Source organism: Aythya ferina (genome assembly GCF_964211825.1).
Source record: "Aythya ferina genome assembly, chromosome: 2".
NCBI lineage: Eukaryota > Metazoa > Chordata > Aves > Anseriformes > Anatidae > Aythya > Aythya ferina.
Window position 1 is genome coordinate 105,901,179 of NC_140297.1, and position 12,003 is coordinate 105,913,181.

Sequence of the window (12,003 nt, forward strand, 5' to 3'; positions counted from 1 at the left end):
GGACCAAAATTTAAATCTACAACATCTAAAATCTTTAAAAACATGCATGTTGCCCTTTTTTCTATTTCTTAAACTTCAAGACATTCATTCTGTAGGACATAGACTGGTAGACATAATTGCATTGGTATAATAAGATGAAGGGCTGATGCTGTCAGAGTTTATTTCCTGTGAAATTTAGAACAATCTGATAGTCTAATCTTAGCTATTTTCTCTGGCTACCTGTGCTATTTACATTTAAATAAATTACTCTTACATCTTGCTTTATATTCTCAAAGAAAAGCAGTTTTGTGTGTCGCATTGCACCCAGCTGATAAGCCTAACCATTAGCCTCAGGCATGTACTTTTCTTCATTTTTCCTTCCCCTATTTTATAGGGAACAAAAGTTGTAGGGAAAAGAGGATGATTAGAGGGGCTTCCAGCTGAGTTTGTCTTTGTGTGTGACGTGCAGAAATATAATTTAGACTTGCACAGCACTTCTCATCCAAAGCTTTTAAACTGGGTCAATATCCTCATATTATAACAGGTGGTGAAACTGCTATAGGAAAGGGGAAATGGCCAGTGTGAGGTCTCTCAAGAAATGGGCAATTAGGAAAATCCCACATGACCTTCAGTCCCATTCATTTCTTACATTTGAAATTGGCTGCAGTAATGGGTGGACGATGTGTTGTCTTCTTTGTTTGTGTGAAGAAAATTGTGTAGGCAACTATGTTCTGACTCAGAGGTGCTATGGCAATGCTTGCCTAGAAATTATAACTCTGAATTGTAGTCAATATCACGAAGTTGATGTTACAAAGGAACGTGTGATGTTTTCAAAATCAGGAAACTCATCAGTACAAACATAACACTTTAACTTTCTTTTTCCAGGTAGGGTTCCCATTCTATCACTGAAAGGGTGATTAGGTGGTTAGAAAGACAGGGTAATACTGCAGCAGCATTTTATTTTCCAAAGCCTGAGAGGTCTAAGGGGGCTGATATTCCCTGTATGTCTAAGCTGAGCTTTATTTTTTTTTTGCTAGCCAGAGAGGAAGCTCTAAGGAGCTAGCTGTGAATCTTTGATTCAAGGATGTATGGCATAGGAGCACGTTATAGCTCTCCTGTAATGCTCCTCTGGATGTGGTAGATTGCTCTGCCCTGGTGTTTCCCCTTCCACTTGCTACCATGTTATGTTTCATATACATCTTTATGTAGCTGGCTTTTCCTTGGGCTAGGACGGGGAGAGTGGCAGCACACCCCTTTACAAGGGCTCAGCACAGGAGAATCTCAGGGTTGGCTCTTCTAGGCCTGAACTGACGTGACTCTTGAGATCCCTAAGCAGTGCAAAGTAGGGCAGAGAATCTGAGTACCAGTTTTGAGGGAGAAAGTCTAGTTAATTGGCATACTTTTAGCCTTTATATATATGTATATATATATATATATGTATATATATATTATTTAATCCATTTTTCTGTTGTTGTTGCTCTGAAGTACCTGGGCAGCGTACATAGATCCCAGTGTTTAAATTAACCTTTCCCCACCAGTGGTTGGATATTAAGAAACTTAGCTGCTATCTCAGCAGCTAAATGAATTATCTAGATAATATCTCATAATATCTCTATTAAAAGGCCAAGGGCTGAGCATTGTAGAAAATCTGACTGTATGATCTAGGTTTCTGTGGGGAATCAGAGTTGGGAATGCTTGCTTGCTTTCCTTCCTTCTTTTTTTCTTTTCTTTTCTTTCTTTCTTTCTTTCTTTCTTTCTTTCTTTCTTTCTTTCTTTCTTTCTTTCTTTCTTTCTTTCTTTCTTTCTTTTTGTAATCTTAACATAAAATGGAGATGGATTTTTTGGAAATAGCATAACATTTCTGAACTGTGATTATAAGCAGATCTTTACCATCATCTCTGTACTAGAATTCATGGATATTATCATTATTGACAAAGGGCAATAGGGCAATGCTCAGCCATTTGTAGTCCAGGAATATGTCTGTGCCATTAGGGATAATAAATTGTTATAGTTCAGCACTTTCTGATGACTTGGGGAGGCGTCAGGTACTAGAATATCTTTCCCTAAGGTACTTCATACCTGAGGATATAAGCTGTAAGTTTAATTTTTCAGTAACTTTGAATTGTGATAGAGGTATGCTTTAATATGGTTTTCTTTGGCAGAAGATTTCACTGTTCAGAAGGAACAGTAAAGGAAACAGAAAACTGAATGTCACTTCATATATGGGTTCTCTGGGGTTTTACAGCCCGAAGAGTAGGTGGTAAATTTTCTGCTGAGACTTGGCCACAGGTTCTGTTTCCTCTTTGGTGTAGGGACAGTCAGCCTCCCATGCTATCATTGTATCTGAATTTCTGATCTAAAAAATAATGTCAGGCTTGTATCTTCTTATGAGAAAATAACTTGGTCAACAGTGCCTGCTGGTGCTTTCTTGCATTATTCTGGGGAATGCTTGTCTTCTCAATGAGGCCATTGTGAGAGCTCAAAGGTAATTGTGCAGTAACTCCCTTTGCTCATTACTAAAATACTTTATGTCCACTTAGGCATTCAGTCTTGGAGGAGTATTTGAATGCCAGTGATCCAGAAGCTTGTGTCTGATGTTGCTGCTTATTGGGAAGAGGGCATGGAGTAATATTCCTATGAGTAGGAGCTTTGCACAGGCTTTGTCATCCTGCAGCATTATGTTTGTATGACAGGGTTAGAGATCATACGTGCCCTAAATGAATAGCTGTCTGACACATAAGTAACTCCTCGGGCTATCATGTTAGTCCATGTGAAAATTCACATATTTCATGATCAAGTCATGTCCTTCATGCCAAGCTCGTGTTTCCTTGCACATCTACTACAGGGCTACAAAGATGGTGCATGGTCTGGAGGGGAAGACATATGAGGAGCAGCTGAGGTCCCTTGGTTTGCTCAGCCCCGAGCAGGGCAGGCTGAGGGGAGGCCTCATGGCGGCCTGCAGCTCCCTCACGAGGGGAGCGGAGGGGCAGGCGCTGAGCTCTGCTCTCTGGGGACAGCGACAGGACCCGAGGGAACGGCATGGAGCTGGGACAGGGGAGGGTCAGGCTGGGGGTTAGGGAAAGGGTCTGCACCCAGAGGGTGGTCGGGCACTGGGACAGGCTCCCCAGGGATGTGGTCATGGCACCGAGCTGCCAGAGTTGAAGAAGAGTTTGGACAGCGCTCTCAGACACACAGTCAGATTTTTTGGGTGGTCCTTTGGGGACCCAGAAGTTGGACTCCTTGTAGGTCCCTTCCAGTTTGGGATATTCTGTGATTCTGTGATCTGACTAACAAAAAGCATCTCAGTAAGTCTCTAACTTTTCAGCTTTTTGTTCCCAGGCCATATCTGCAGATTCCCACTAGTTTCTTTAGGAAATACATCCTGTGTAGGTATCTGCCTAGGTGTGGCTGAGTGCTAATCCATGAGACAATAGAGGTAGCCATGCATCATTAGTCTTGGGTTGCTGTGTAGTAAAAGCCAGTGTCCCATGGAAGAAGACGGATTTTAGGAAAGCTACGCTTAACCCAGAAGAGGTGTCGTATTCCTGACTCTGCAGAGTTGTTCAGATGCTTCAGACCTGTCTCTGTTAAGTTCGTTGTCTGCAAAATGCTTGAAATGCACATGTACATCTGCAAGACATGGTGAAAGCAGCCTGACTTCTGTCAGTCTGTTGAGAGCCTCTGGTGGAAAGCTTATAAGACATACATGCAAATGTGAAGTTTTAATTAATCTAGAATTTGTATTTAAAAGAACAGCTTTCATTGAACGGTTATTTTATTTGCTTGGCTTTTATAATTGTTAATTTTTGGGGAAATAGATGTGAGAAAGTTCTTGAGTCACCAGAGGAGAAGTGGTTTACATTGCAGCTGGAGTCTACTCGCTTCGTTTTTGGATTAATTAAACGGGGGCTGAGCCTGTAGCAGACGACTCTAGTGGCTGGAATGAAATCTGTGTGGGAAGGCTGAGAAGTTAATACAAATAACTTGTTGAGGAGATTAGTTGAACTGTCTAGATAGATACTTTGAATAAAAGTGGCATTGGTTTTGTATTGCTTCATGACTAAAGTAAATTGGACTGAATCAAAGCTACTCAAAATGTTTTCAAGTGCGGTTATTTTATTATCTTGCATCTATAGCTTGTATTACAGACTGTGGGCAGATATGCAGTATCAGCCAAATTTAAACCAGTCACACGTGAACTGAGGATCTGAGCCACTAAACTTGTTTTCTTTTTCTTTCTACAAGTTTTACTTGAGCTGGTCACTTACCTCTCACTACAAACGGTTTTGCTGTAGTTAATCTGATATTGTATTGTAATACAGATAAATTTATTCAAAAGGCTGATACAAAAAATGACAATTTCTCTTCACATGATTGATTTCTACTTCTAGGCCAACCTATATATGTTAAAAACAACAACTAAAACCACAGAAATTTTGTTTGGACCTCATTTTATTTAGTAAAATCAGGTATACTGAAGGATTACAGGTGCTAAAAAGAATGACATTTTTTTCAGTTGTATTAAATGTTAGTACTAAATGACTCTGATGTAATATACTACTACTTTGAGTTTTATCAGCTTAATACTAGATTTAAAACTTTTCTTAAAAAACAAACAAAAACTCTCATGTACAAGAAGCATTAGTTTGAAGAGTTAGAGCATTATAAGACTTTCACAGAATCCCAGCACGGCTGAGGCTGTCAGGGCCCTCTGGAGGCCCCCTGCCCCAGCAGGGCCACCCAGAGCAGGGTGCCCAGCACCACGGCCAGGCGGCTTCTGAAGGTCTCCAAGGAGGGAGATATTTTGCATGAGAGGGGAACTAGGGCAGTAGTTTGTGACATGCTCTGATTTTGTATCTTGAACTTAAAGTAGAGAGCATGTTCTAAGGAGCATTTCCGTAGTCCTTGAGGCATTTGCAAACAAAATTTTGATGTGCTGAATTTTGAAGCCTCTAAGATTTTAGGTGAATATTGGGGAAAATTATCTTTATAGACAATGACAATAAGGTGCTTCTAAAACCCCGAGATGAGACAACATGCCTAAAGTTCTAAATACATAAGATATTTTAAGACATTTTTCAGATGATTTTAAGCCTGCAGTGGGGAAATATAACAACATATCTGCTCTGCCTTTGTTTCAGCAAATATATTCCAACTCAAAACTCTTCATGTCATTGCTATTTCTGCTGTTTACTTAAATTAGATCTGGCTAAAGGTCTTAATATGACCTGTATTTCAAACCATGATATGAACAGAGGTGTATGTATGAACTTTAAAATGACTTTCACCATCTGTGTTACTTAATTATTGCACCTAATTCTCTTATTGGAGCTTCAGCTATTACTAGAGTTTTCACAGTTAGATCAGGGAATCTAATTTTGTTTTTCTCTGGGGATGAGCTGTCACTTTGGTGAAATTCCTTCAGGTTGGATAAATTCTTTAATAACAGACTAAATATTTCTCTGAAGCTCGGAGATTATAATGTATGAATGAAAACTAGAAGAAAAAATGATTTTTTCCTAATGTTTTGATGCAGCAGATAAAATGTAAATTGAGACTATACAGTGGAAGAAATTCTGTTTTCATTTATGCTAATGAATGGTAGTTCTCCATAGATAATCTCTAGAGGGAAACCTAGACAACCAAAAACATGTTTATAATTATCAGAACCCCTGAATAAGCTGGAGAGTTATATTATTACACTTGAGCCTTAATAAACATACAGTTAAATTACTGCCATTTTCTAAGAGGCAACTGGGTCCAAGCACATTTTAACTGTTTAGATTTTTACATATTCGCTGGGGAGGGAACAAAGAAAAGAAAAAAAAAAAAGCTGGCATTGCCTTTGTACGTTTAAGCTTGTTCTGTGTCTTTGATCAGTTCTTCCACTGAACCTCTTTATTGTGTGCCTGAATAGTAAAATGATTCAGCAAGTAGGTCTCAGTACCTATGTTGTGCATTCACAGACTTGCGGATATAAAGTCAATTTGGAAAAGATCTACGCTGAATATGATAGAGAAGTTTTCCTAAATCTGAATATATCTAAAACAAATTGAATTTAATTAAGATTGCATTTCATTTCTTTTCAAATTTATTTTCTGTTGTATCCTGTACATTCTGATTTTTTTTTTGCTTTATATTAAATAGGAAATAATAGTATTTTATTACTGCTTTGTATTAAATAGCAAGGCTCATTATATTGCAGAAAACAGTATCTCATTATTTCAGTCGTGAACCAACACCACCCAGAAGTTAAATAATCCTGTCTCTTATGTCTATATTTGTTGGTTATGAGTAATTCTGATTCACTGCAAATACTCCAAATCCTTGCTGCTCAGCTGGGAGCAGCTGAAAGCTTTCACTTTTTCTTGTTTGACCGTCTGTTTCACTAATGTAATGAATCTGTCCCCACTAATTTAGTGAAGGTCGTATTTAAATGTAGCGATGTCCCTTGCTATTAAAACCTAGGCGATGCTGGCCTGTTACCACCAGGGAATGAACATTGTGGTAAAACTACCATGAGTGTACCTGAGGTATGCAGGGACAGCAGCGAGTCTTACAACAACCTATTTGGGTGTACTCTGCTGTGAGTTATTCTTGAGAGTTACCCAGAGCACTAATGATGAGGTAAATAACCAGAAAGGGTACCTGGGTTTATCCTAAGCGTGCTATTTGCTCATCCTCCCTAAAAGTGGGATCTTTCTCAGCTACAGAATTAGATTCTGAAGAAACAGCCAAATTGCTCTGTTACAGAGAGAAATGGCAATCAGAGCAGCAGCCTGCTGGCTTTGATGGAGGTGAGCAGTCTGTTTTCCACTCGCTTGCATACACCCATCTTTTGGATTGCGTTGCAGAATTTTACCACAAAAACTTGTGTGTGCCCTAATGCGCAATAGAAAACGTCAGGCACACAACCCTTGAAATTGGAGTTGTCCATGGACAGGTCTCCACGGCGTGTTACACCACCAGAAACACGGCGTAGAGCCCCTGGCAGGCTGATACAAAGCCAGCAGTAGGGCAGGTGGAGGTCGGTGTTTGCGTGCTGTCTTGGTGGGTGGCAGCGGTGTGGCCACTGCTCTTACCCTAAGACAGTGATTCTCTTTCATAAATACTCTGGAGAACTGCTGGTAAGAAAGTTGAGAGCTTAATGATAATAATTGTAGTGTAAATTTTTTTAATTAAGAAAAAAAAATTAGAATTCGTGAAAGTCGGTGCAGAAGAAATGCAAATATTATCGTGACTGGGTGCTGTATTTGAGGTCCCTGTGGGAAAGTTCAAAGTTAGTTGACTCACCTTAGGAGCTGGAGCTTTACGGCTTCTTTAATCCCAATTTTGGGCTACGAAACCTGCGTGGCTTTGGGAGGAAGGGAGAACATTAGGGAGGGACAGGAATTTGAGCAGAAAAAAAGCCCTTTGCTGCTGTAAGGACGAGCCTGTCCTTAGGCTTTGTTGCTTTGTTTAAAAATTGAAGCAAACCCTAGGAAGGGGATGAAAGCTTAGACAGTGCCCTATTGTGTGTGCCCTGAGTGGGGGGAATGGCACGCAGATTCTGCCTCTCCTCTGAGCTTCAGAAAGATTCAGAAACATCTACGTCCAGGGGAAAAAAGGATTCTTCTCAGGTTAAAAAATAAATAAATAAGTGAAATGCAGTGATTTCACCTGAAACTTTTGGCAAGTCTCAAACATGTTTTGCTCCTATACAAAGGCTGCCTATCTGAGGACTTAAAGAATGCGAAATTGGTGGCGTTCACTAGACGAACATAACTTTATGTCCCATAAAAGACCTGGGAAGTAAAGAACCCCTTTCCGAGAGGCGTGCCTCAGCGTCTTGGAGGGACATATGCAGCATGGAAAGTTTTGGTGTTTGCTTTTGAAACAAACTTGGTGTTTGTTTATGAAACTGATCTGAATGGTTGGGCTTTTGTTTTAGTGTGTGTGTAGAAGGAGCGCGAGGATATTGTTTTTACAGCATGCATCAAGTCCAAATGTTCTGGCAAAGTGTCTCGCAAGTTTATCGCAGGTTGTTATAAAGTAATAGTAAAATACAAGTCCAGACCGGTGTCAGAACAGAAAGAATACTCGCTGCGAGACAAAATTCCCCTTTCACTAATGATTTAAGCACAATAGAGTGCAAGTTCAGTCTGTGGGAAATGTTTGGTGTGTGGGTTTTTTTTCTTTGGTCTGAAGCCATGCCTTTCAAAAGAACTTGGGGAGAAGGTGTAAAGCTTAATAACACAGATTTCCATGTTTATTTTTTTAAGTTATTTAGCTACTGATTGATTTGTAGAGATCAGGTCCTTTGCCAAAATGTAAGTCAGCCAGGAACAAACGAGTTCTAAAACTGGAGAGGCAGAACTTGATTTATTTATTTTTAATCTGAATCGAGCAGCCTTGTTTATCATTTCTACTGGCATTTGTTCCAGTGGCGTGTAGCTGTTTTGATGTGTCAATGTACATCTGTCTGGCTTAAAACAGGGCTTCACTAAATCCCACTTTAAATTTCACTTTCTTTTCATGCTATACCTCTGCTTTCACGGATGTAAATCAAAAGTGTGTCAGTACTTCTCACCTGTTAGGTGCTGGAAGTATTACTTCGTGTTAAATTAACAAACAGTGCAAATTAGAACCAGTCGTTTCTTTTTAAATAACTGATGCTTTTTTAACAATAATATGTTAGTCCCTGATTATCCAGCTCAATAAACCATGTATTATCAATTCATCCATTCAACCATGAACAGGTTTCCCTTTTTCTGTTTGCATTTGATTTATGTTACAGGCAAAGTGTCAGTGCTCGTAAGATTAGTCAGCAGTGAGCTGTCTAACTTTGTATGTTGTGTTTCTAGTTATATAGACACAGAAGTTTTATTTGTGTAAAGGTACATTAGCAGTGCCGTCCTGGTGAAGAAGTTTGGACGGTTCTGGGACTTTTGTTTGATATTCATGCCATACTTGTGGTTTGACAAGGTCCTTGGTAAACCAGAGTTACTCAAAGCGCTGAATGTTTTCAGTTTTAATGCAAGCCAACTAAAGTTGCTCGATTAAGAAGTGTGGTGCTTTGTCTTTTGGCAAGATGAACCTGTGATAATGACAGACACCGAATAAACACGGTTTAGATCATGGCTCCTAAATAAGGAGCTGAAAGCTTGAAATCTGGGTCTGAATTTGAACCATTTCAGGTTTTCGTGTTGTGTCTGCCTTGCATGTATTAGGAAATCTGTACATAGTATGGAAAAACACACAAGCTGTGGTACTGAACTACAAGAGCCCCGCTGTGGATACATCAAAGAAAGCAGCAGCTGTCACCCAGCTTTAGCCATGGTGCTTTTGAATGCCTTAATCCTGTTCCCAAACAGGAGGAGGCAGAGGGAGTGCACTTTCTTTATACCCCTCTTCCATGGATTTTTTAAAATGTTGGTCTAGCTAAATCCAAAATCTGTCTTCAGCAGCCATCTCTGTATGGCACAAGAAGTTATATTCTTTGCATCCAATTCAGACGTTTCAGTCCTTCTCAGGTATGCTAAGCTCTTTTAAAGTTAGGTTTTATTAAAGTTAGAAATGACCTTGTTTACTCCCAAGTGTTTAAAATATCAAAGCAATTATTCAGCTGTACTTCATTTTTCATTTGGGTCCACTTCAGGTTGGAATTAATGTGCTGTTCTTTTGTTCCCTGTCAGTAGAAGGGGTATACGTTGAGATTGTACTGAGAGCCTGAGGTATAGGGAACAGGTACCTGTGTACCAGTAGAATTTATTTTATTTTATGTAATTCCCATTTCTGTAGGAGGCCAACCAGAAACATTGCAAACATAGGTTTTAATAAGTTAAGGCAGTTGTTAAGGTCTGTATGGTGCTGTGTCCTGTCTCCAAAGTGGGTCACAGGAGATGTCTGGGGAAGTGCGTGAGAACTGAGCTAGCATACAGTGATGCTTCCCTGGTGTACCTGGCTGTCTCACTGGCATTTCCTGAGTCAGAAGCTGTTCTTTGATCTAAATAAATCAAGACGAATTTTTCTTCATTAATTTGCCTAATCACTTTTCTGAGCTATATCTTAAGAATATTTTTCAAGTAAGTATAAACACATTTTTAGAGAATAGCGTAGAAAAAAACATTTATATTGATCAAGTTATCAAAATTATTGGAAATAGATTCTAAAAGGGTTGTTTTATTTATTGGGTTTTATGTTTGATTGCTTATTAACCACTGTTTTGCAAAATGGATTTGCACTGCCATGAGATCTCAGCAGAGGAATGAATATAAGCGTAAAGCCATCAGGCTACAGCTGGTGCATGAAATTGTCCATTCAGCTATCATTTTTAAGTCTTTGCAAACCTCCAAGCATTCATACAAAAATACTTTGCTGTGTAAAAATGAGTAAGCTGCTAGAGTTAATTTTAACATTTTAACAATCTATATATGTTATCCTATGTACCAAAGTGGACTTGGAAAAATCTGCATTAAAAAATGTGTTGACCAGGGTAGTACTGAAAGCCAGATGAGAGTAAATGGCATTTGATGACAAGGTTTGGTATGTTTAGAAATACTTCTGTTATTAAAGTTGCTCTAGTGCCAACTACTCCTACACGGGAGTCTGCTCATTTCTGTGATACACTAGCCATCATAACACACAAGGAAGATCAGAGATTACATGCAATAGCTCCAGTCCTACTTTCCTTGTCAGACAAGCATCTGTGTTGCCTTACTGTGGTTTACTCTTGCAAGCCCATTTTCCCTTCCTTCTCCATTAATACCACTTTCCAAACTCCTCCATTTGAAATGCCATCTCTTTACATCTCTAACAAAGCTGCTAGCTTTAATGTTTACTGTAAGGAAAATAATGGGTGCCAAGAAAGGAAACGTGCATTTAGCATTTTAGGATGTTTGTGACAATTTATTGTTAGCTTTCACTGAGTAAAGGTTCATCTGCTTGCTTTGCTCTTGAAAGAGCACAAAAAGGCAACCTTGAATTCAATGAAAAATCAAGGTACAATGAATCAAAAATCATTACAATGAAATCCAGGTGTTGGTAGCTTCAGTGAAGCATGTGCAGAAGGTAAAAGAGTTCCTATGTGCTGATGTCCCAGTGCTCAGAGAGTTAATACTAGAATGTCCACAGCTGGCCCCGGACGTTTCTCAGGTCTATGAAGAAATGCAGAAAGTAAAGGCCAGTTTCCAAGTGTTGTAACCATTTGTGGGAGGAAGGAGGCATCTCATGTTAAACTGTTCTTTCTTTTCATTTTGTTTTTGTTTTCCCAGGAGAGAAAGGTTGTATATAAAAATCTATAGTACTGTTTTTTTGAGTACTTTTTTTTTTTTTTTTTTTAGTCAAAAAGGGCCTGGATTTATTTTTATATTATTACTTTTATTTCAAAATTTGAAATAATGACCTGTATATTGTGTGCTACATTACTGAAGTATTATTGTAGATAGCGGATGTTCATTTTTCTCTTTAATTTTGATGTTTGCTGTCTTCTCCATTGTTGAGCTTGTTATATAAGCACCAGAAAAGAGCGTTTCTAGTCTAGCCTATTTGTTCATTTGAATGGCATTAACAAATACTTCTATTTTACTTTTATAGGTTATCGAATCCCTCGGGATTATTATATACAAAGCCTTGGACTATGGTTTGAAGGACAATGAAGAGAGGGAATTAAGTCCTCCTCTGGAGCAGCTTATAGACCACATGACTAACACCACAGAAACTGATGGGGGTAGAGATGAAGGATATGATGCTCTGGATGAGGGAGTGGAGGACGATGACGATGATGACAAAGCAGAAGTTGAGGCTATTCATTCCTACAAAGATGTCATGAAGGTACAGTAATAGGCAGATAAAATGGTATTTCACTGTTCTTATCAATGAGAAATTCAACTCTGTTTTCCGTGTTTTTGTCCACTATCATACTAGCTATGCCTTTTTTTTTTTTTTTTCTGATTTTCCTGGTCATTCTGCAAAGTTTGCTTTCAAGAATTACGTGCAATATAGTATTTCATTATGAAAGTTAGCAACAGAAGGTCCATGATCAAC

At 39.0% G+C, this 12,003-nt stretch overlaps 1 protein-coding gene across 3 annotated transcripts in view; it reads left to right on the forward strand.

Moving 5' to 3' along the window:
- SPIRE1 (spire type actin nucleation factor 1) overlaps nucleotides 1-12,003 on the forward strand; it is a 128,327-nt gene that overhangs the window by 45,272 nt on the left and 71,052 nt on the right. For all 3 annotated transcript variants that reach the window (XM_084511052.1, XM_084511053.1, XM_084511054.1), the window contains exon 3: nucleotides 11,554-11,790. In XM_084511052.1, coding sequence (XP_084367178.1) covers nucleotides 11,554-11,790 — 237 coding nt within the window. The remainder of the gene's footprint in view (nucleotides 1-11,553; nucleotides 11,791-12,003) is intronic.